Consider the following 26,040-nt stretch of genomic DNA (forward strand, 5'->3'; position numbering starts at 1 on the left):
TGGTTTGTTTGTATATTTTACTTCTAATTCCAGCTCCTAGAACAGTGATTGCTCATTGTTGGTGCTCAGTAAGTATTTGATGAATTCCCACTTATATAAACTTTCAGACTCCCTAAACTAATCCTAGATAGATTGAAAGAGAAATGAGATTTAGATATTTGTCTGATTTCAGAGAAATTTTTTTTTTTTTTATGGGATTGGTCCCTATTGAAAAATCATCATACAGAAAACCTCAGAACAGAGGTATCCAAAAATTAGAGATTTCAGAGAAGCCATCATCTGGGCCAGCTACCAGCAATCAATTGATATGCTAGGAATTCCCATTTCCAACAAAACAAAGTATATTTCTAATCACCACTTTTTCTGCAGAGAGACCAGAAGGCTATGCCCTTATGATGACAGATGTCCACCAAACTAGGTGATTTCCTGCTCTGCCATGGCAGGAGGTGGGAGCCTACAGACAATACTACTTGAACTGAGTTTAAAGGAATTTAAAATTCCTTTAAATTAGTTTGCTACCCACTAAGAATGCTTTCTGAGGGAGAGAATGGGAGGAACTGTACAGCATAGCTTTAATTATCACTGTGTGTCAGGATTAGAACATAGCTGAAAAGCAAAAAGGCCAAGAATTAGAAGGAAGATGTCTCAGTGAAAGGCACTAAAATGTCTTCCCTCCCTTCTGGGAAAGAAGCCCATTCACTCCTTGGGATCTTGCTAACCAGCCCGCAGACTGTAACCTCATTGTGCTCAAAGCAAAATTGATTAAATGCTGGCCCATAATCCAGTGTTGTCAACTTGATAAAACAGGGTTTGTATATATTATCTGATAACCATAGAGATGTAGACAAAATTTTTTAGTTCTAAAATGATTTTGTCTTAGATGGAACAAAATGCAGCTCTTAGATAAAACCATTTGTGTGAAGTATTCTGAGAAACCCTGCATGTGAAGATTTCAAAAAGAAATGCTCTTTGGTATCATTAGAAAGGTTATCGTCTAATTCTGCTGAATATAAGGGATGAAGATATCTATTACTTAGGTAAGTATTCCCCCTTTGTATTCAGCTGTTACTAGAATCATTAAGTTTAAAAGTCTTAACTCTAGGAAACCATAATATTTGAATTACACAAGTGTCTATTAAAAAGCACTTAATGATAATCTTCATAGCTGTAACCAGGAAAATTGAGGGTTTTTTTTTTTTTCACAGATGTGCTCTCTTAATTTACCTACGTACAATACATAATTATATGCCATGTAGCTTCATAGATGTTTTATAGGTGTGTCTGACAGATGTGAAAACTATTTTAAGTGTGATTAGTGAAAAGAGTAAGGTCTTTAAATACTGTCTGACCTGAGGTCACATCCTGGTTCTGTTACGTACTGGCTGTGTGACCATCACAGAGTTACTTAAATTCTCTGAGCCTGCTTTCTCATCAATGTGATGAGTTTAATCCTACTTCCCAGATTTTTTGTGGTAACTGAAACTTCTAGAGTTTGAAGGTAAGATTGGATGGAACTATGATACCTGTGACATCTTACGGCCTATCCCTCTTCCCCCTGGAGGGTTCCCAGCTAAAGGAACTCAACAGCCAAATGGGAGATATGGTCTATTAATAGTTTGAGGAGCACCCAGTTATTCTCAGTGCAGAATGCATAACCCCTTGCTTCCTACCCATGAAACTGTGATGGCCAGGTCTGCAAAGTAGGCCTTGGAGGTAGGTCCCCACTACAGGACTTCCTCTTCCTGTTCAGACCTCTCTCTAAAGTGGGAGTAACACTAGTACTGCAATGATCTTAGCTTTTATTAGTATTATTACTAAGTCAATATAAATAAAGCTGTAATACTACGAGTTTTCCTCAGTATAGAAACAAAACGATCCCTCTTCCGCTTTTCAATGCTGCCCAACTTATCAGTATGTATACATTTTGTATACATATCTGTTCCTGTATGTCTTTCCCTTAAATATAAATGGTGTGTGTTCTGCATGAAAGCTTTTGGTAGCTGTGCTCTGAATCCTGATGGAATCCACTTATGAGGCCTATTTATCATTATGCTTCTTGACTAGACAGGCAGAGTCCCTCTATGTTGGAGGTTTCCAAGGGTAAGCTGTTCCTTTTAGGTCATGAATGGTCGGCTACAGTTTTTGAAGGAAAAAAGTAAGCCTCACATGGAATTTATGCTCTTTTTTAAACGTAATTTATTCTTTCCTTCTTAGTGGACTTTTAAAAATTCATTATTTCCTTATTCTCACTTTGTTTCTCCCTAGAAAACAAACAAACCAAAACTTTTTAGCCATGACACATTCTAACATTTTAAAAATGGACAGTACATATATACCTATTTGTAGTACTAAATAGAAATTTAGTATGCTGACAATTGATTTATATATTGACGCCTGTGGTTCTCCTGACATTTGTTCTCAGTCCCTGAAGTCACATTTATCCAAAGAGAGATGTAGAGCCTCCCACTTACTGAGCAAAATGGAGAATCAGGGTGATGTTAGGAGCAGCGACTATTCTCACAAGCGACTTCACTGTCGCTTTCTCTGGCCCCCAGCATTATCAATGCAGCATTCAAGGAGTAAAAACTGGAGCAAGCAAGGTGGCTAAAGCATGGAAATGGGGGCTCAAGGGAGGCTTGAATCAAAAAAACAAACTTGGCTTTCACCTTCACCTCTGACCTCCGAACACATTCTTAGAACTTGTCCATGGCTCAGAGATCTGTGGTTTTGCTCAGAGGCATGTGTGCAATTTTATTTTACTCTGTTTAGCCCACTTGAGTTAAAACCACATTCAGGTGGTATGTGGAACTTGGTTTTTAGTTGGTGTTGGTCACATAGAGAATTTTCTGTTTCAGGATTGGGTTTTCAGAAATTTAGCTAAATTTGTTTATCTTCATCAAGGAAGTGTAAAGCCTAATCCTGTCATACTTTGAAACCTGTTAGTTTCAGATTTGGGATTTTTTTTTTTTTAAGGAAATAATTTTAAAGATCTTTACTAGATCTGTTAAAATAAAAAATTTAAAGCCTTAACACAGACTCCTAGCATACGAACTTTAAATGTAACAATAGATCTTTTAAAAATATATGTAATCTATTTTCACATATAATTGAGAGACATTACTTTACTATTGCAGTAGTTACTTTGTTATTTATCAATTCCCAGGAATCCTGAAGAATCTTGAAGGAAAGAAACTCTGGCTGTACCTTCAGATTACTGTCAAAAATAAATTCCTCTGTGAATGCTCACTTTGAATTTTATAACCATATCTACTTTAAAATAGGCCTCCCTTCTACCAAAATAGTGTTTTTCTTGGTTGGTTTTTAAGGGACTGCCGTATAAATAGAGCCAAGCCTGTAGGGAAGCTGGCTTCATCCCTGCCTTCACAGAGTCCATGCACTCAGATGAAAAACCCCTTCTCCTTTTAGGACATTTCACAGGACTCTTCCAAGGTCAGCATCACCTTTCACCAGGACCAGAGAAAGCCAGCTTTTGACCTTGTCTTCTCTTCAGGGATATTCTGCTCAGCTTCTTGATTCTCAGTCCCATTCCCCTGTCTAGCATAGGCACATCAGATGAATACCTATAATTACATAGAATTTACGAAGGAAGGGAAAGGTTGAATTATACTCTAAGATAATACAAAGGCACGTAGGTTGCAACCCAACACCCGAAGATAAAGAGCTGCCCTAATCAGGGTGAACAATAGGGAGGAAATATTAACCAGAGTAGCTTTTATTTCAGGCCCATCTCTGAAGGAATACAAAATAGTCCCTAATTTCAATTGGGGCCAACTATCAGTATAGAAGTCCTTTACCCCACCTTCCCTTTTTTTAAGGTTCAGGAATGCAACCCACTCCCCCACTATGCCTTTCCTACAATAACTTCCTTTTTCTTGCAGGTAAGGAAAGTAAGGGAGGAGGTATTAATGACTCATATCCCACTCTTATTAACCCACACCACCCAACCCCCAGTGCCCAGAAGTTAGAGGAAGTGACACAGCAGAGTGACCATTGAGCTTCATCGTATCCCTTACTAATACCTGTTAAATCCTCTGCCTCCCGCTCCTGCCTCTTGCCCTCTTGTTCCCCTATCAGGGTAGCTGTGAGAGGCAGCACCTTCCCCTGAGCCATGAGAAGTGGGAGCAAGGTGTGCACTGGCCTAAGCAAAGCATCGGAGGAAAAGATATTACCCGTACAGGAGTGTCCGTGACCGGGTTGGACAGCCCCTCGCCCTCTACAACACAGGCTTTGTTAAACCTGGGACTGAGGGCTGATGCTCAGTTTCGGAATGAGGTTCTGGCATGCTCTCCCACAGCAAGGGCCCTGTGTGTGTGCGTACTGTGCACAGTTCAAGCACTCGGCCACGTGTAGCTACATCCTCTCCACTTATATAAGCGTTTGGTCACATTACTAATTATTTCACAAACCTCATTTTTAATGGCCGCATATTCTTCAGTTATAGTAGATGTACCATAATTTACTTAACCATTTTCCCACATTTGAGCACTTAAGACATATTTTGATTCTTGAAAAACAAGCCAAATGTGAAGTTGAGAGCATTTGCAGATGCTAGAGTAGTTCCTAGAAATTATCTGACCTGTCAGTCCCTGCCATTCGACTTTCTGCCTCTAATTCCTCTCGCTTTCTTCTTCAGAGGTCCTTGTCAATTGTTCAGTGAGCCTCTTTGCCCCCTCCTGGGTCCACTTGCCCTTTCTTCACCTCCTGGACACTCTTGGCTCCTGCTAATCCCTCCTTCATCTCCTAAGGGGACCCACCGCCCAGGGGAAGAGGGGCCACGAGAGGAATGGTAACGCCTCCCTCCTGGTCATCCAGGCAGGAGGTCAGGGGCACCCACTTGCCACTGACCACCACCCCCTCACCCAATGTATCAGAGTAGGCCTCCTACAAAGTGGAGGCCCAGAACACACCTTCAAGCCCCCACTGGAGCTGGTGTTTGGCTAATGGGAATCTAATTGCCTCTTAGCACTGTCATCAACTGCTACCAGCACTTCTGCACCTCTTACCAAGCCTGTGAGCCACGACTCTGATTTGTTCCAAGCTGATAAACACTCTCGAGGCACCACTCACGTGGAGAGGGAAGAGAGGGGTGGAGAGCCTCCTCTTCCACAAGAATCCTCATTTAATACTCCATGGGATTCTATAACCTGACTACCCATTTCTTCCTATAGACTAGAAAGGGCAAACTGGGGGCCCTCATGCATCTTTGTTTCACATGGTATTTTGAAGAAAAAGAAATGGGGGGGATAAACAGCTGTAAACATTTAAAATTTGGATGATTTTGCATTAAAAATCTGTTTGTTTTTTTTTTTAATGGGGAGATCTGGTAACCAGGGACTCTCTATTCCAGGCGGACAGCAGTAGGCGGACCCTACTAGAGTCCCCACCTGGCTCCCCTGCCCTGTTTCCTCAGAAGTCCATTGACCCTGGACGTCCATATGTCTGTGACCCTGTGGAGCCCCCATGTGCAGGCTGTCTGCTTCTGGAGCAGGAGAATGGGCAATGGATTTTTAGGAGGAAAGAAGCAGGAAGACAGGAAAAGCCATGTTTAATGGAGGCCCCAATATTTGACCCAAGGGCACTTTTATGACCCGTGCAAACTTGCATTATTTTTATCCCCTCAAAGACTTGACATTCTGAAGGGCAGTGACAGCTGCAGTCTGCCTGACAAGCGTTAGATACCTGGAAATACAGCTGTAGGCCACGCCCAAGCCTGCACCCACTCCGTTGTGCTAACAGGAGGGGGCCGCTGCTGACCTTCCCGTCCCCCCACAGCGCTGGCAGCACACTGTGGTGACTACAGAAACTGATGAAGTCCCTTCTTAGCTGGGTCAGAAATACATCCCTTCTCCTGAAGACAAAATTATGCTAACCATCCCCTTTATCCCATGAGTCAGGGGCTTTTATGCAATGGGGGACCCTTCTAACCCAAAAAGAGAAACACCCTGCTCCTAAATGTTTCGTTGACATCATATACCAAAGGGGAGTATGTTCCCCATCTGCCCCAGAGTGAGTAAGCCCCAAGGGCCAGGTAATTCTCTGCGATTCAAACCACCAAGCATCACACAGACCATGAGCTAAGTTGTGGCACAGACAGGAACAGTTGTCAATTTTGTTTTCTCTAGAGTGTTAGTTGGCTCAGCACCAAAAATCTGCCAGAGCTCCCCACATCTCTGCCATATTAGAAGATGAATAGACTATCAGTAAGAGACCCAAACAAAATGTCTTCAGTTTCTGAGAAATTGAAGCAGAGCGTGGAAAAGAGGAAGAAGAAATCAGTCACCACTTGGGACCCAGACATGGTTCAAATGTCTACAAAGCCAGGACACATAGGAACGGTGGGCCTGGGCAAGGATCAGATTGGTAGGACCAATAAAATTAAATAAATAAATAAATAAGCAAAAAGACAAAAAAATAAATACTTTAAAAGACACTTTGTCTTTTAAATAGCTATTGTGAGTTATTGACCCAATACCCAGCTCCTCGTGCCTTTTTAACAGAACTCCATTTTTTGTTCAGGGGGACATTGTGCCAAGTTTAAGATACTCCAACTTCCCAGCTTGCTAAGCTTCACCTTCTCCTTTTCTTCCTTTTCCCTGCCTCAAGTGTTGATATGGGCTCCCCAAGTACAGCAGCCCTCTTGCCACCATGAGGTACAAACGTGAGGACGAAGGCCCGTACACCCAGGACAGTGGAGCAGAAAGGGGAAGAGCGCCTCGATCTGCGGCGGCATCAGAGACCCGGAGGAGAAGCCCCGTACTGAGGGCTCTCAGGCACGCATGAGGCCCACACCTGCTGCTCAAATCCCCGGAGCAAGGTCTTCTGTTACTTGGAGCAGAATGAAATTTTGATTAGCAAGGCTAATCGTTAAAGCATCAAAACCTCTGAGGACAGCTTGTTCTGCTCACAAGCCACAACCACAGAACTCATTAAAACAAAGGACAAAGGACTAAAACAACTGGGGCTACCAGCTTTAACCCTCAACAGTCAGAAAAACTCCAAACAGCCTGACTTGCTCATGTCGCAGCGTTCCTCACTACACAAAAATCTGTTGAGCTCTTACTGTGTCCATCAGGCACCGTGTTGGGATGGAATGAGAAGACAGCTTTGTCCACTGGGGGAGAAGATGAAGACACTAATCTGTTTACATTAAGCAAACAAGTAAGAGTGTTCACCACATAAACAGAGTTACAGGGGTCTGTAGGGAGAGGACACTAAGCCTCCCGCCACAGAGGATACATACGGAAGGGCAGAGGCAAGAGATAACGGTGGGGAAAACAGAGAAGACCAGAATGGGGGGGGGGGGGCAGTCTTTTAGACATTTTGATTTTTTATTATATCATGGAAAACCAAAAGTTTTTATTTTTAGTTTTTTAAGATTTTGGGGGGAGGGAGGTGGCGAGGGAGAAGAGAATCTTTTTTTTTTTAAAGACTGTATTTATCTATTTGTCAGAGAGAGAAAGAGAGAGAGAGGGCACAAGCAGGGGGATTGGCAGAGAGAGAAGCAGGCTCCTCGCTGAGCAGGTAGCCTGATGCGGGGCTCGATCCCAGGACCCTGGGATCATGGTCTGAGCCGAAGGCAGACATTTCACCAACTGAGCCACCCAGGCATCCCAAGGGAGAGGAGAATCTTAAGCAGACTCCATGCTGAGTGTGGAGCTGGTCACAGGCCTTGATCTCAGGACCTTGAGATCACTGCCTGAGCCAAAACCAAGAGTTGGACGCTTAACCTACTGTGCCACCCAGGCGCCCCAAAAACCAAAAGTTTTTAAATAGAAGATTGGAATATTTGTTTTATGTTTTGTTCTAGAACCAGAACTGTGATTAATAGGACACACACACAGAGCAGGAGTAAGATTAATAGGAAATTGTGGTAAGTTCGTAATGTTGGGAGACAATTCAGGGGCAGCTCATGTTTCTATACTCCTGTGAAAAGGTAGCTTTTGTCTCAAACTATCCCTCCAAGGATGTGGATAGAACAGCCTTGTAAGACAGAGGTAATTCCTCCCCAGAGTGAGGGGGGTGGTCAAAGGTTGGCCAAGATTGCTCACAGATCCCTTTATAAGATTGGGGCTTTCCTAAGTGTTCCTTGGTTGAAGCACAAACCTACTGTACTTGTAGTCACTACCCCCTGTGGGACTGGGGGCATGAGAAACTTACAGCCTGCAGGGCAGGGAGTAACAAAAGTCCTGTGTCTCAGGAGTCCCACACCTCCGCTCTGTGGTGGTGAAAGAGATGCAAGCTAACTTGTTAGCTCACCAGGACGGAAAAGCTTCAGAGTCTTCATAGTTCTTCATGCTTAAAGTGGGACTAGATGTCCAGAAAAGGGTGGAGTTTGGAAGCAAAGAGGATTCTGAAGTGTCTGACTTGGGTGACAGTGCAGAGGATAGTGGTGATGTTTGCTAATGGAAAGGAAGAACAAAGGAGGAGAAGCAGATTCCTGTAAGAGAGCAATGAGTGAGCTGGCTTTGATGCACCGGGTTGGAGGTGCTTAAGGCACCGTGAGGAGACACCCAGTGGCAGGTCCTTATTCCAGCTAAGCCTTGACTATAGAGAGTCCCTCGGCCTGCAGTGTGCCCTTTATCACTTCCTAAATACACACATTGTTGTGTTACATCAGAGTCCCCAAGAGACACCAAAAATAGCCCCATTAAAAAAAAAAAAATGGTGTTCCTTACCAAAAACTTTGGTAATTAAATCTCTGGATCTGGAGCCTGGGCATCTGAATTTTTAAAGCTCCAAAAGTAATAAAAGTGATTCTTACCTGCAGCTAGAGTGGAAAAGCATTGGCCTATTAGAACCAAGGGCAATCACACTTTCTTTCAAGTCTCAGAGAGAGCTTGGCCTGGCCAACAAAGGGGTCATCATCCTATCCAAGCAGGTGGCCCATTTACTGCATCAATAACCCAGGATCATTATTCAACCTTCATCCTTTTGTGAGGCCACTAAGTTCTGACCCTGGGACCAATTATCACTTGCCAATAAACCACTGTACTCAGAGCAAGCAGACTTCCTGAGCTGCTCCACTCCAGATATGGTCTAAGGCGGACACCTCCCAGAATGGTCAGAGACCTTTCTGCCACCCTAAACTACGTGGAATAATTAGTCTTGACACATCTTCTGGTGATTTCACCTGAATATCCTCATGCTTGCTCAGTCTTACTGGGCACAACCCCAGATACAACCACTGTCCACAGCATTCTGTCCCCTGTCACCCTGATGGAAAGCTCAGACGTCTGGAGCCTCTTGCTGATAATCTGGAGCCTTCAGCTCCTAGAGGAGGCAAAGGGGGCGACTGCACCCATGAAAGACACACAGCCTTTCTCTTCAGCTTTCCATGTGTCCACCCCATGCCTTACAGCCTTTCATTGTGAGGACCCCTGCCTTCCTCTTGTCTTGCCTAGGGTGGTTTCTCCCCCTCCAGGACACCTGAGGGATAGCTTTCTAGGTCAGCACAAATACTCTTACTGTTTGAACCGAAACAAACTCATGAGGACCTCAATTTCATCTGGCAATCCCACAAGAGTTTTCCTCAGTTTAATGTTTGATCCCCCCTCCCAGCAACATAGCTATTTCAAAAACTGGTTGGTTCCAAAATCCTTCAAGCCTGGATGAAACTCAGAATTCATTAGCAAAATAATTTCTCCCAAGGCTTGATCCTCACCCATATTTGCCTTCCCTATTCGATGCTTAAATAGGATTGGAGGGTTGGGGGAGTGGAGGGGCCCTGGGAGGGCTGAACACAGGCCTAAGCTTATCCAGAGTTGTCTGGAACTTGTCAGGGTCAGTTCATCTTTGAAAAAACCATTGTATAGGGAAGTAGAGATCTATTTTACAGAATAAAAGTCTATCCTTTTGGTGAGTATATACTCTCTACCCAGAAACAAAGTTAATCTCATTGTTCATTGACATGCTAAAAAAAGCAGCCTCATGAATATCTAGGTGCTTGAGACCTAGAAGTTAACAATACAGGCCAATTCCATGGAAAAAAAGACAATGTTCAAGGGAATTCAAGTGTTAAGAGTTCTTCAGAAGAGAGTGCGGTGGAGCAGGTCTTGGTGGAGCAGAGAGAGGGTCCCCGAATACTGACAGAACCTCCCTGAGAAAGCCATTTTTTTAGGTGAGGTCGAGGGCATGCATAGGGTTTGGGGAAGAAGGGCAGGGGGACCCCTTTCATCCCATGGTGTAGGTACCACTCTCTCCATCTTATACGGGAAGGTGGGAGAGAAAGTAGTGTGGCTAAGGTCCCACCCTGGGCGGTGGCTGAGCTCTAAGCGGCACACACAGTCTGTGACCTTCTGACTTTACCGCAAATGGGTTTCCTTTTTCCTAAAAGCAACCTGAAGAGTTTTCACTGTATATAGATTGCACAGTATTAAAAACAAGACAATGGGCCCAAAATGGAGACACAAAAGCCAAGCCTGGATGAAACTCAGAACCAACCAGTTTTTGAAATAGCTATGTTGGCGGCTCCCAGAAATGAAATCTTAAACCAGTCAACCAGGAATTACCTAATCACACAAGTGAGTTAATGTGCCTGCCAGACCCCTGCCATCCCCTATAGGAAAGTGACCTCCCCACAACCACCCCGCTTTTCGCTAGTATAACCTCCTTGTTCCCACTCTCTTCTGCCGATAGAAGTCTTTCATTTTGTATAGCAACTCAGGGCTCCTTTCTCTGTGCTAGAAAGACGCTGCCTGATTCTTCAACCTGAATCATTGAATAAAGTCAGTAAGATCTTTAAAATTTATTCAGTTGACTTTTGTTTTTGAACAAAAGCATGCTTCAGGCTTCACGAGTGACCAGCCTCCTATTCACAGTGACTGAGTCATTAAGGCATATGTTCCAATGCCCAGTTTGACTCCAGTTCTTGCCATGACAGAGTCCAGAAAGGAATCAACATCTCATAAAGGCTTTCTTTTGCCCCGAGTGGAATGAGTAAGCCCTGACTCCATGTATCTGTCTTAATCCTCTCTCTTCCCTCTCTCGCCCTCAAGTTGAGCAGGACCCTCAATACTCATGAGGCTCAGAAGACGGGTGTTGAGAGGCAGCATTAGCAATTGTTCAAGGAAGAGTAATGAAAGCATCAGTAGAAATCAAATCAGGCCTTGAAGCCAGAGTCCTGAGATGGTCTTTCCTAAAGGCATGACGTCCGCTTGCGGGCCATTTTCTTGTTCCTGCTCTCACCCTGAGCAGGTGGAGGGGGAGGACAGCGGCTCTGCACTCCCGCCATCTCAGTGGCAAATATCCCCATCACAACAGAGCGGGTGGTGACATAACTGGCATTCTAGGATTTTATTAACATAAATCCTCATCTGGAACAGATAAAAGACCTAATTTTCTTTTGATTTGGGGTACAAATCCTGACAAAGTTAAAAATTTTCATTTGAAAATTTATATGTGGGGGCGCCTGGGGGGCTCAGTCGTTAAGTGTCTGCCTTCGGCTCAGGTCATGATCCCGGGGTCCTGGGATCGAGCCCCGCATCGGGCTCCCTGCTCGGCAGGAAGCCTGCTTCTCCCTCTCCCACTCCCCCTGCTTGTGTTCCCTCTCTCGCCGTGTCTCTCTGTCAAATAAATAAATAAAATCTTTTAAAAAAAAAAAAGAAAAGAAAATTTAAATATGAATGATATGTATTGACTGTGCATAGCTTTAAATAAGGCTTAACTGTAGGCGCCACAAATCAGATGTTTTTAATCCTCTGATACAGTCCTTCGCCTATTAGGAGTCTAACGATGTGCAAAATATAAGAAACATGTAAGAGAAGTGACTGCAACTTTATTTAGTTGGGAAGAGCCTAACTTTCCAATAGTGATGGTTAGTTGGTTATAGTTTACACCAGCATTTCTCAAATTTTGGCCTCAGGATACTTTTACACTTAAAAATGGTTGAGGCCCCAAATAACCCTTGCTTGTGTGGGTTATTTCTGCATTTACTATATTAAAAATTAAAAGAGAGAAATGTTTAAAGCACAAAAATACCAAGTATACACTCCATTTAGCTGTCAGAGTGAGGGCATCATCACGGCATGCGGTCTCTGAAAATCTCCACTGTGCACTCAGGAAGGATAACAAGGAGGAACTGTCTAAGTTTTACTATGAAATAGTGTTGACATGATGGCCTCTTTGAGAGGGTCTTGGGAACCCCCCAAAAGTGTCTGGACTTTGGCCTTCATATTGCCTATTTTGAGAACCTCTGGTCTATACAATAGAATACTATGTGACCATAAAAATATTTATTGCATAAAATATTCACTGATCACGAAAATGTTCTATTTTGAAGAAAGCAGACTCTAAAACAGCATAAACAGTATTAAACCATTTAAAACAAAAGAGTCATGGAAAGACACACACTAATTTGTGGGTCTATACGAATATAGACCTTTAGTTGTTAAAAATATAAAATACACAAATATATAAAAATATATATATTTCTTTTTCTGTTTTCCTGTGTTTCCTGCATTGAGCAGGTTTTTCTTTTGTAACCAGAGTAAGATATATTTAACAAATAAACACATATTGCCTATTTACTGTCACCCTGCATTTTCCTTCCCAGACCTGAAAATTCCAACTTAGTAGCTTTAGGAAAGATGTCCTCTAGAAATGTCAGTGATAAGGCATGAATTTTGCCCTGCTGTAAATAGGGCCTACCTGTTGATTGTCCTTGCCTCTCAAAGTATGGTTTACAGATGACAGCAGTGTCATCTGGGACCTGCTGGAACCAGGCACTCCCCCTCCCCCCACTCAAGAGACCTGCTAAATCAGCCCCAGGTGATTTCAGGTGACCCAGGTGATTCATGTAACATTAAAGTTTGAGAAACCCTGATAGTGCGGTAGGAATGACCTGGGGGGCTTAAAAGTGGGGAGTGGGGCAGGGCTGCAGGGTGGTGTTTTGGGTTGGTTTTTTGTTTTGGTTTAATGTTGTCTGATGTTCCCTGGTGATTCTAGTGTGCATCTATTGCTGAGAACTACTGCTCTCTGGCTTCAACCTGAAAAAGAACAAGACTGTCACCTCCCACCTCCACCTGCTTCAAGGCAATGTCCCCCCTCACCCGCTGCGACATGTTGGTGCTCACCCTGCCAGCTCCCGGGCCACAGAAAGCTCACAGCGACAGTGGCACTGGACAGAGCAAACAGTTGGGTTCCAAAACAAGGAGGAAATAAGGCATTTGCTGCTGCCCGGCTGAGCTCTAAGGCCATTTGATCTGTGAAGTTTCAGTGACTTCATGGGAGGGCATGGGGTCGTGGCTGCTATTTTATTTGCTTTCCACAAAATACTTAGACAATTCTGGCAAATTTTTGAAATGATTTCTTAAGTATTCTCATCCAAAGCCAGGGGTTTTGTGCCCACAGACACTGTCCAGCTTTACCAAAACTCCTACTCTTCATTCAGACACCTCTTCACTCCAGAAGGAGGTAGAGACCGATCACCTCAGTTACCAGCGCCCCTCATTCGGCAGGTTTCTGAGGCCCTGGCCCATGCCGGGGACCGGGCCACAGTTCCAGGACTCGGTGTGCTTAACTTTCTCACTGCTCATCAGCACTTCTCCCCACTCCTGGGGCCTCCCCACCTCCCCAGCAGCACTCACCTTCTTCCTCCTGCCCTGGGATGGCTTCCTCTGCCCCGGCCGGGGGCTCCGGTCAAGCCTGTCTTCCTCCTTGACGCCTTCTTCCACTGCCTTGTTTTCCTTCTTCCCATCTGGGCCAGGACCACCTTGGAAGAGAGCAGTTTAACTCAGGACGAAGTCTAAATTTTCCACGTGTGGGGTTTTTCTCTCCTCCAGTTTACATCTCCTCAAAAACGTATGCAGAGGGCGCCTGGGTGGCTCAGATGGTTAAGCGTCTGCCTTCGGCTCAGGTCATGATCCCAGGGTCCTGGGATCGAGCCCCGCATCAGGCTCCCTGCTCAGCGGGAAGCCTGCTTCTCCCTCTGCCTCTCCCCCTGCTCATGTGCTCTCTCTCTCTCTCTCTGTATCTCCCTGTCTCAAATGAATAAATAAAAAAATCTTAAAAAAAAAAAAAACATATGCAGAGTGCTTACAGCACAGTGCCTGGAACATAGTAAACTTGGAGTAAATGCCACCTGTCACTTCAAGGGATAGACGACGCATTCCCCCTGGCACCATCTTAGAGCAGGGTGTCCATGAACCAGTGGGCTGATTCCGTCACAAAGTAACAAGAGTTCAAGAAAGCACACATCATGGAAATACAGCTGTTTTATTTACAAGGCTTTAATCACCCTAACAAGTTACATTTAAGATCATTTACTTAAACACAGACTGCAGGACCACCATTTTCAATCATAGTGTAATAAAGCATTCCCTATTTAAGATGTCCCACAAAACATGTTGAGACTAGTTCGTAGGAGCCTAAGGCAGACAGAGCACGCCCCATGCCGTGTTCGGGTGCTCCGCCCGGGGCACAGGCACACTGATTGTCCTCCTGCCGGAAAGCAGACTGCGGAGCAGTCCCACCCCGTCTACCCTGGAAGCCAGCACGAGGCAGTCAAACTCTGTATTTGGTTCCAAGGGCTGCGGTAACAAAGTAGCACAAAGTCGGTGGCTTAAGCCACAGCAATGTCTCACAACTCTGGGGTGTAAAAGTCCAAAGGTGTGGGCAGGATTGGTCCCTTCGGGAGGCTCTGAGGGAGCATCCGTTCCATGCCTCCCTCCTAGCCTCTGCCGGCTTCCTGGCGGTCTTCGGCGTGCCCTGCTCACCCGGCATTCTTCCTCTGTGTGGATCCATGTCCAAATTTCCCCTTTTCAGAAGACCCATCCTACTCCAGTAGGACCTCATCCTAACTAATGACATCTGCCACAACGCTAGCTGCAGATGAGGTCACATTCTGCTGCACTGGCGGTAAGGACTTCGATATATGAATTTTTGGAAGACAGTTCAACCCATAACAAATTCCTCAAACACAAGTTACAGCTGGTGATCCAGACCACCGCCAACACCCTACCAGTCTTCTTTAAAATCGAAGTTGCAGATTCTCAGATCCAAGCAAACCCCAGGTGATCCACACAGGTGCTTGTAGAGAAAATACAAGAAATGTCGTGTGCATTGCTTCGGGAGAGTTGCCTGCCTGGCAGATGAGCAGTTTTAGAGAGCCACCGCCTCCTCTATAAACTGTGTCTGAGTCTTGGCAGGAAGGCAGGGCCCAGCTTTGCCCTGCATGCACCCTGCCCCAGGGCCCTATAAAGTCCCCGCAGCAAGGTCAGGACACAGATTCAGGTGAAGGGAGCTAAACACCCTGCTCTCTCGCTTGCCGAAACAAGCTATGTCATTTCCAGGAGTCTGTAAAGGGAATGAAAGACTTACCCACCCAAAGCACACAAAATACAGCCATATGACCCGCAAGTTTCTCCAAAGCACAAGTACCTCTGAATAGTGATTTCATTCCCGCAGTAACTATTCCAACCCCAGTAAGTCGTTTTACATGGTCACCACTAGGGGGCAGGCCACGAAAACGTTCCTGTCAAACCATTTGCTCTGCAAAAGTTAATACATGAAGATAAGCTCCAGATTGAAAAGGCGGCCTTCTGCCGCCTACAGCGCAATTACACATTCGATGAAAAGCAACAACATGGGACGCACTTTCTTCTTTGCATGCTGCTTTCTTTTGGGAGTATATTTACACAGTGTGAAACCCATGCACTAACCTGCTCTTCCTTCAGGTTTGCTCTGGTTGGGAGTTCCTAGAAGTAAAGGAGGAAATTGCACTGGCCAGCACAGGTCGCAAGGATTTTGGTTTGGGTTCATGGATAGCAGGAGTGGACTAACTCGGGCATCCTGTCATGGGTGCCAAGCTTATAAGAGAACTACTCAGCATGAACAATCCAAAGGAAGCTGTATTTAATTCCCCAGATTAAAGAAGTCCTAAAAACGAGGACTTCTATAATTTTATAAACTCCACCGTTGTCACAAACTCCTCCAAAAAAAGAGAGAAGGCAAAGGTAAGACTAAAGATGGCTTTGGTCCTTGTTCAGAGCATGGCTTCTCTCCTCTGCCCCCTACGCCTGCCCAGACACATCTGCCCTATCTGTTGTCATATAGAGATTTTTATCATGTCACCAGAAGGCCAGGAATAGTACGTTTCCAGGCCAACAGTGCATTTTCCTTCTCAAAGACTAGGCCTCTCACTGCTAAGAGGGCAGCACCCGGAAGCAGCCCCATGCCCTCCCCGGAGAGAGCCGGCCATGAACCCCCACTGGCCAGGGTTTATGGAGAGGTTTCCGGTTCTTCCTTGGAGGTCTAAACAGGATTTCCCTAGAGAAAGAGGGCTTCACCGAATAAATGACAGACAGAGCTGCGGAGGGCCAGCCAGGTCACTGGGCTCTGGCTCCTCATTGTTCAGTCCACCAGCTTCCCAGGGCTCCTGTCCAAGCAAGCGGAAACCGACAGAGATGGACTCCACAGAAGTGCCGTGCGCGCACACACGCGCACACACACACACACCGGCGCGAATGAGAAAACCTTCTGCACCATAAGAAAAGGCCAACAGACACTGTTCAGAATCCCCTTGAGAGGAGGAGGACTGTAGCAGGAAGGAGGAAAAAAGTAAAGGGACTTCTCTTTTAAGTGCTTCATGATGCAAAATTCTTAATTCCCGTGTTCATTTTTAAAAACCGTATTAGATATTTTTAAATCATGGAGGTAATGATGTTTGTCGTAACCAAACAACAGAGATAAAGAGAAACTTAATAACCATCCTCCAAAGTCTACTTTCTAAACAGGGAAGAAACTTCCTGTAAGTTTTGAGTTTTGTCAACAAAGCATCCTTTTACTTCTGAGCTGGAATTTTTCTTTGTTGGCTTGGTTTGCTGGGAGCAAGGAGGGCCAATTTCCTCACATAGGTAGATAATCTCTATAGCACAGCTAAGAAACCTCACTAGGTATTGTTTATCTCCAATTGCCGCTGACCAATTTCTTTAAAGTCAAAATAACATTTTGGTCTCAAATATCCAGGGAAATGAGGTAAAATGTTTCTCAAACAAGTGTTGGGACATACTTGGGTCTGAGAATACTGTATGAACCTTAAAATTTTGTTTTCATTTGATCTTTGAAAAAAGTCTTTAATAGTTTTATAAAGTCTTTCTATAGTGATAATTCAGAAGGAAAGGACATTTATGTTGGCTCTTCTCAAATGGGTTTTTAAGATTCTTGTTCTCAGGGACTACTAGAAATTATTTTCTTAGAAAGAATGTTGTGAATATTACCAAAATAATGGGTCCTGAATCTCATTGTGTATTAAATTTTTTAATGGGAACTTCTTAAAAACATAGGCTCTGGCTCCCCCACTCCAAAACCTCGATGGGCAAGGCTGGATCACCCGTATCCTACACGGTCCCCAGGTGATCGCGACCATCAGACAGTGACCTCAGGGACAGAGATTTCTGATATACCCAGCTCTCTATCTGCATCCAGCAGCACAAAGGGACCCTTCCCTCCCAAACCCCCAAAGGTTCCTTTCCCCCTTAGAGAACTGATCAGAGCGATGCTTCTCAAACTGTGCCTCCAAGACACACAGCAACAGCATCACCTGGGAACTTGTCCAGAAAGGCACATTCTCGCGCCCCACCCCAGACCGACTAAGTCAGAAATTTGGGGGATGGGGCAAACACAGTAATCGGTTTCAACAAGCCCTCCATTTGATTCCGATGCATGCTAAAGTCTGAGAACCACTGGATTAGAGAATTTTGCGATTCCAAGACAGGTAATGAAGAAAGACATAACTCCATGTAAGGTAGAACCAGTTTATTAATGACAGCCTTAATTACAGCCACTCTCAAGTGTAAAAAATAAAGGGTGATTAATTAAAATTTAGAACTCACTTGGACTTGCTGTTTGGCCTTTCACTGGATGTGCCAAAGGGAGGGAATCTTGCCTGATTCTGAATCAACTGGTCAGATGGAGTTCACTGGAGAATGAGGTAATAAAAAAAAGAGACAAGAGTGCCAACTGCAGGGCTCAAGTCTTCTCCATGTTGGAATGATATTACAGAATGACAACTGCACGGGGGCAGAGATGACATAAAATCATCCTACAGCCGGAATATGGAACGAACATCCCTAACTATACAGAGACACAAAAACACACATGCAGTCGTACATACACCCGCACTCTGCAGATAATTTTCAAAGAATCTTTGTCCTTTCTCTGAGCAGATTAACACGTTCATCAGCCGCAGTGATGCAACATGGGGCTAAAATAGAAAACCTTGCTAAGTCTCCACAAAGCATGCTCGCTGGCTGCCCAGTTTTGTGTTGGCAAGTGGGTCATCACCACAAAATACACCTGTGATTTTCCCAGCATTCCACAGGCTAATATCTGCTCCCCAGGAGAGGGACATCCTGGTAGAAACCAGCTGGATTCAAATCTGGGGGCAAAATTCATCCCTCCCCACGTTAGTGGGGACAGGCGTGAGTGGCAGCACCTGGAAGTGGTGCCCCCACCTTGGGTCGCAGAACACTTGCCCCATCGATGCGCTTCCTTCCAAAGTATTTGTGCTTTGTTACCATCCTGCTGGTTAGTCTGCACTATGAGAACAGAAGGAGCTCTGGCCATGCACTTTTGTTTTTTTGTTTTTGTTTTTGTTTTTGTTTTTTTAAATAAAAGCAAACTAAAACCAGAATGAGAAAAAAAAAAACAAAAAACCAAACCCAGAAGTTTTCTGATTGTGTCAACACTGTTTCAGAATTAGATTCAATTCCATTCCAAGAGAAGGGGGCGGAGGGTGCTGCGGACCAGGCCCCGAAGACTGACAGGGTAAAGGGATTGTTGAGTCCATGAAAGCATTTGCAACGGCGCGGCGGGCCAGTCCCTTCCCAGCCAGGGAGGACACGCCACACCTCTCACGGCACTAAACCCAAGAAATAAATGCGGACCAAGTAACGTTTATAAATGCTTGTAGGAAAGCTGGCAGGAAAAGGAGCTGGTAGAGTCGGATTCACAGATCATGCAGGGAGAGTATACCAAAAAAAATTAATAGTCAAGTGGAGTAAAAAAACACTTTAAGAGAAACTGTATCCTAGCTCTCACTTTTGGGAGACCAAAACAAAAACACACAAAAAAGCAGAACAAAACCCAGAATATTCCAGTTTCCAAAGAATCCAACAACTAATTTGATGGGCTGAGGTGAGGGGTATTAATTAATACCTCTTCATTAACCTCATGTTCTCCTTGAATTTCATTGATACATACAGCTCAGGCCTACTTAGAACAACAATCTGTCCTGCTAAAATTCAGCATCGTGAAGTGTTCCAATGCCCTTACTCCAGGCACATGGAATACACAATTCCCCTTGAAAAAGACACTCCAGGAGAGACCAGGCGTGCCCACCCACATGACTTGTTGAATGCAATCACAACATCTGAACCCAAAGACAAGCTGTTTTCTTCTTGGGGTGATAGTTGTAACAGGTCCCTGAAATGTACAGTGAAGGGATGCCAAAACAAAAACAAAAACAAAAAAACACAAAAACCACAGCCCTCCCAGGTAAGGGGTTGAGTTTTAGAAAAGATGCACTTCTTTAGGCCACGGACCAGAAAGTCCCTTCAAGGTGTGACGAAGAACAAAAACCGCCTCTCCCAGCCCTCTGATCATGGAAGGAGAGAACAAGACTGTGTGTTCCACAGATTCAAGTACATCTGGGTCCCTCACCCTCCCTTTTTTTCTTTTTTGGTAAGTATCCAACCAACCATAAATTCATGGCTACAGTAGAGATTCACGGCGCAATGACTTTCATACTGGTTATCTTTTTAATTCTGTCAGTGAGCAGCATTTCCCAGTTGTACCCGCCCAAAACCAAGTTCTCGGCAGTTCCATCACGTGGGATTGCAGCGTGGATTCAGTTGGGCACGCTGGAGGGTCAGGAAGGCTGGGTCTGTCCAGTGTCTTACAGCAGTGATGCGGGGCTCTACCAGCTAGCCCTGACAGCTTCAATATCACTAACCAAATTCTGAGCCAGGCAGATCCCAAAAATCTGAGAAAGGAAGGAAAAGAGAGTCAGTGAAACTCAACTTCAATAGGCTACTTCCCGGCCAGTGAATCCCATTTTCCTTATCTCTGATTTGTTAAATTGACAAATAATTCATATACTATAAAATATGTCCTTTTCAAGTCTATACTTTAGTGATTTTTAGTATACGTGCAAGGATGTGCAACTATCACCACTATCTAATTCCAGAACATTTCATAACGCTGAAAAGAAACTCTGTACCCATTAGCAGGCATTCCCATTCCCCCATCCTTGGCAACCACTAATCTACTTTCAATCTCTAGGATTTGCCTATTTTGGACATTTCATATAAGTAGAGTCATATAATATGTGGTCTTTTGGGTTCACACAGCAAAATGTTTTCAAGTTTCATCCATACAGTAGCATGTACCAGTAGTTCAATCCTTTTGGTGGCTTGAATAATATTCCACTAGATGGATAAACCCCACATTTTGTTTATCCTTCATCAGTTGATGGACATTTACACTATTTCCACTTTTTGGCTATTATGAATAGTGCTGCTATGAATGTCCATGTACAATTTTTTGGTGAACAGATTTGCAATTCTTTTGGGAGTGGAACTGCTGGGTCTTATGTGAACTCCATTTAAGTCTGAGGAAGCGCCAAATTCTTTTCCACAGTGACTATGGTTTTCACTCCCTTTAGCAATGTCTGAGAGTTCCCATTTCTCCACAGTCTTGCCAACATTTGTTATTGTCTTCCTTTTTAATTACATCCATCCTAGTATGTGTGAAGTGTGGTTTCACTTTGAATTGCTCTAACATCTAATGATGAGCATCTTTTCATGAGCTTATTGGCTATTTGTACTTTCTTTGGAGATATATCTGATTCAAATTCTTTGGCCATCTTTAAATTGAGTTTGTCTTTTTATTGTTGAGTCGTTCTTTATATATTCTAGACACCAAACCTCCTATCAGACATAATGATTTGCAAATATTTTCTCTCATTTTGTGGACTGTCTTTTTCTTAATAGTATCCTTTTCAGCACAGAAGTTTCAATTTTGATGAAATCCAACTTACCTACTCCCTTTGGTTGCTTGTGTTCTTGGTATCATATGTAAGAAAATGCTGCCTAATCCAAGGCCACAAAGATTTACATGTACACAGTCTTTGAAGAGTTTTTTATAGCTTTAGCTCTTAAGTTTAGGTCTTTGATCTATTTGGAGTTAATTTTTTATATATGGTGTGAGGTAGGGGTCCAAATTCGTTCTTTTGCCTACAGATATCCAGTTGGTCCAGCGCCATTTGTTGAAAAGACTATTCTTTCCCTATTGACTGGTCTTAGTTCCCTTGTCAAAAATCAACTGACCTTAGGGGCAGGGCTTATTTCTGACTAAGTTCTATTCCACTGATCTATATGTTCAACCTTGTGTACTACCTTGATTACTGCAGCTTTGTAGTAAGTCTGTAACTGGAAAGTGTGAGTTCTCCAACTTTGCTCTTTTTCAAGTTTGTTTTGCTATTCTGGGTCTGCTGCATTTCCACATGAATTTTAGGATGGGCCTTGTCTATTTTTGCAAAAAAAAAAAAAAAGGCAGTTGTAATTTTGATAGGGATTGCATTGAACCTGTAGATCAATTTGAGGAGTACTGCCACCTTAACAATATTAAGTCTTCTGATCTATGAATATGGAATGGCTTTCCATTTCTTTAGGTCTTCTTTAATTTCTTTCAACCACTGTGCCCCATTCGTGACTTTCTAAGAAAAGTATTATATATCTCCAAGATAAAAAGCCCAGCTCTTGGGGCTGCTTAGGAGGAAAAGTGGGTGCTTCCTTCCCTCACACTTTGACAAGGTGGTCCAGAGAGAGAAAGGGACACAGGATGACTGTCTAAAAAAGTCTTAATCTTGCCACTGGGATCTCCTTCTGACCATCCCTGCCTCCCCCAACTGTCACAAGGCAGTGATTACTTGGCCCATGGGAACACTGGAATGCCAGTAGCCAATTGCCGACCCAATCAATTTCTCCATTATGAAAAGGAAAAAAAAGATTTCCTAAAGTATTTCAGGATAGTAGCATCTGAAATCAGGGCTTTAAATAAAATACAAACCAAATAGCTTAGGTCTGTTCCCCAGCCCTTTGATGTGTCTTAAAAACTGTGACATTAAGGTGATTCAGCAGAGCTCCTGTCATGGGGAGGGCTCTCCCAGGGCATCATTTCCCTGTGACATCCATCAAGGAGGCTTGTCTTACCTGTAGCAATGCAATGCCTATGAAAATACCAGCCACGATGGTTAAATTGTCCTGCAACCACTTCTCAAACTGGGGCACACAGCCTTTCGTGTAGATTACAATCTGCTGGTCAACTTCCTTCACAAGGGAAGAGGAGAGCACAGCGTCACCATGCAAGTTCAAAAGCTCCTGCAACACCCTTTGTGCTAAGTGACAAGATGAGACTCCACTTACTGGTTTTTGCCTGGCATCATAGCCACACTGAGTGTTGATGACATCTTCCTGGTAGAGAAAGGAAACAGAAAGGTGAAAATCACTCAGCAGACAGGAAACCCGCCTAAGACTTAGCAGAAGAGTCCGGTTAAGTGTCGTTAATCGAATGCGTACTTGGGCATGCAGATGTCCTAGGTACCAGGTTAAATAAACACTCTGATACATTATCCAAAGTAATTATTATAACAATCCTCAGAAGTAGGTATTAAAATATGCCCTCTTTTCCAGAAGAAGAAAACTGAGGCTCAGAATATATAAGGATAGCAAGCGCGTTACTGACCACCTCAGGAAGCTTACAGGGGTTAGAAAACAGAGACACAATTAAAACCACGGGGAAAGAGCACAATGACTATCTTCATTTATGCTCTTTTGGGGGAACTCCTACTTTTTAACCTATATACTTCTGTATCATTTAAATGGTTTTTCAATGAGAATGCATTACTTTAATAATTAAAAAAACAAAACAATGCCCCAACAACATATCACATGGGCAGATACCCTGACGTCTCACAGGCCCTATCAAGAAACATGGGTTCTCCTGCTTTAGGTTTGTTTATTTTCCCCCTGTGCAGGGTATGGGGTGGATTTTATTAGCTTGGCTTTTGTGGAATGAGAAATCTATACCCAGAGTATCTGTAGTTGAAAGGGGAGGCATAATGCCTTCTGACACTCTCCATAATTCTTCTGATGGAATGTTAACACAGGGCAGGAGCGGGAGACAGAACAGTTTGTACCTGCTGGCCAAGGCAAGGCCACCTGAGTAGACACCCAGGTCTCTGTGCTGGGCACTCTCCTGCCTGTCAGCCCTCCTCAGAGGAAAGCAAGACATGAGCCAGTGGGAGAGGTGGGCTTCCGGCAACGTCTCAGAGCAGAGGCACCCAGTCCTTTCTGATTCTCAGTCGTCTGAAAGAGCCCAGAGACCCCTCTGAAGCCCTCAGGGAACTACCTGCTCCACACCGAGACCATGGCCCCTTTTAAAGAGCCCCACGTGCTCCACCTTGCATGGGGAAATGGCCACTGAACTCATTAGCACCCACTGGGCTCCACTTGATTTCAAGAAGGGTGGTCTGGGGTAGGCTGCATGGACCGATGGCCTGGGAGACCGAAGAATGTGGAATAGACACGTGCAGAAGCAGTCTCCCACTTGTTCTAATGCTCACTCCCAGCTTTTAACTTATAACAAGGCACTTAGCATTTTAGGTCACCATACATACCAGTCACATGATGTGACCCAAAACACAACCAAACCCACGGTGAAAGGGTTATGAGCATGTTTAACGCCTTTTCTTTTCTTAAATAAAATGCAAACAGCACTTATCATCATTACAACCGAGAGCCCAGGCAGCTGCGGGCTTCCTCCCTAGTAGACTGGCCCTATCTTGCCTCAGACTCTTGTCCTACCCCTAAGATTCCCCCCAGAACCAAGTCAGGAAGCACAGGGTCACTGACCCCCCCAGGCAATGCAGAGCGCTCTCGCCGAAGCCCGTCCCTCTTCTAAGGAAGGAGTAACAGGCAGTCCAGGCAGGCTTCCTGGGTCTGAAGCTCAGCTCCACCACTTGCTAGCAATGTGAGCTTGGGAAAGGTACTTAACCTCCATGGGCCTGTGTTTCACCCAAAGAGGGAAGATGGTGGTGATACTGCCAGTAGGAGTGTTCTGAATTTTATTGAGCCAACTCACAAGAAGGCTGAGAATAAGAACCAGCGTGTGCTGCTAAATTCATGTCAGCGATGATTACACCTACTGGGAAGATCTGAGCACTCTGCCCTCTTCAGGAGCTACAGTGAGGAATACACAGGTAGGAAGAGGTTTCACGAAAAAAAAAAAAATCACTCTGCTCATCGCCCCCCCACCCCCACCCCCGCCTGCAGTCTGCGGGCGTTCACTTACTGCGGGGTCTTTAGTGCAGCAGGAGAATGGCACGCCGCACCGCTCTCGACTTGCGTTGGAATCTGTGCAATTGAAGTAAATATTTAGGTTCCAATCATCAGCTCCAAAAGCCCCACAGCACTGCCACTGGAGCAAACAGGAGAGAATTAGAACATCTCGGCCTGGAGGCGACCAGGCGCCTACACTCACGACCGCCAAACAACCGCCACCCAGCTTCGGCCAGCTCTAAGCCTCTCTCCTGTCTCAGAATTTGTATCAAACCAAGCTAAACCTAAAGGGGCCCTATAGAAGCTTCCAAGGTGACTAAGGCTCAAGATTTGTAAGGATGTGCTAGTATCTGATTTAAGTGACCCTGATTTAAGTGATGAGACCCACAGTGTTAAGTGTTGGAAGAGCAGACAGGGCAGGAGTCGTACAGCAAAGCAAGGTCTGCTTGGCGTGGGTGCATGGAGGAACATTCTAGAAGGGTAAACAAGACACTAAACCATGGTAGTGTCTGAAGGAGGCAACTGGGGGTGTGGGTGGGAGAGCTAGAGGCTTACTTTTTTAAAAATTGTCATCTCTGCAGCCTTAATGGTTTTGTAAAAATCCGTTTTATCAAGGTATAATCGACATACAATAAACTGCACATATTTAAAGGGTACAATCTTATAAGATTTGACATATGTATACATTGTGAAACCATCATCACAACCAAGATAGTGAACATACTCATTACCTGCCAAAGTTTTAAAGGCTTACTTTTTTTTGTATATCTGTTACTACTCTGAACTTTAAGAACATGCATTTACATTTTCAACTTTAAAAAATTCCATCATCTAATTAAAATATATATAAAATCAGCTGTTGAAGCCAGTGAGTCTCAAAAGGGCCTGGTTCAAGGACTGGCTGCTCCAGAGGCCCCTTCGTCACTCCCCTACCAGCTCTACTCTCTGAGTTAAGTAAACATCAAGCCCTGACCATTTTCAGGCTTTCAGGACCAAGAGCTACTTCACAACATTACACTCCATGACAGAAAAACAAAATCACATGAAATAACAGTATTTCCATATAAAGCAGACAGCATTTCAAGAGAACGTGTATACGCATGTTCTTCCAACTCATCTGGTCCTCCAAGGGCTTGGCTTGTGCATCTCAAGGTCTGCCTACAAAGCTTCATCAGATTTGCCATGCAAACTAGTCAGCAAGAATACCTGGCAAGGTATGAGCCTGCACCCATTATGACCTAACAAGACAGTGAGGTCTGCTGAAGAGATGGGGCAGGGCCTAATTTCACACCTGAGGTGCAGCTCACTCTGGGCCAGTCACGGATGCTACTGAACCAAAGCAACTCAACTCCGCTCACTTCTGAGTACCTAACAAAGGAGCGTGGTCTCCCACAGGGCAAGTGCCAATGCAGCCGTCTCCTCCTTTATCAAAGCGGACCCCCAGCTCCCTCTGCAAAGCTGTCCAACCAAGAGACAGCCATTGGTCCACCGGGCTTCTGTTTGCCCTCCAGTCCTGCCACAGACATTTAGGTCACAGACACTGCTGTCCAATCTCTCAGGGCATGCAAATAAAGACCTTAACACCCAAGGACAGTAACACCTTCAGCCTCATATAAAACCACGTACATCTTATTAGAGTGTCCTAATATTCGCATGAGTTAAACAGTAGCTGCTATTATTTCTA

The 26,040-nt window shown here is 44.4% G+C and overlaps 1 protein-coding gene across 2 annotated transcripts in view; it reads right to left on the bottom strand.

Moving 5' to 3' along the window:
* Positions 1–17,757: 17,757 nt before the first annotated feature.
* TSPAN5 (tetraspanin 5) overlaps positions 17,758–26,040 on the bottom strand; it is a 171,477-nt gene continuing 163,194 nt past the window's right edge. For both annotated transcript variants that reach the window (XM_032400877.1, XM_032400876.1), the window contains 4 exons: positions 24,370–24,495; positions 22,443–22,490; positions 22,230–22,346; positions 17,758–19,999 (listed from right to left, as the gene is read on the bottom strand). In XM_032400877.1, the coding sequence (XP_032256768.1) occupies positions 19,934–19,999; positions 22,230–22,346; positions 22,443–22,490; positions 24,370–24,495 (357 nt within the window). In that variant the 3' untranslated portion in view covers positions 17,758–19,933. The remainder of the gene's footprint in view (positions 20,000–22,229; positions 22,347–22,442; positions 22,491–24,369; positions 24,496–26,040) is intronic.

This window comes from Phoca vitulina, unplaced genomic scaffold, assembly GCF_004348235.1.
Source record: "Phoca vitulina isolate PV1807 unplaced genomic scaffold, GSC_HSeal_1.0 scaffold3, whole genome shotgun sequence".
NCBI classification, from domain to species: Eukaryota; Metazoa; Chordata; class Mammalia; order Carnivora; family Phocidae; genus Phoca; species Phoca vitulina.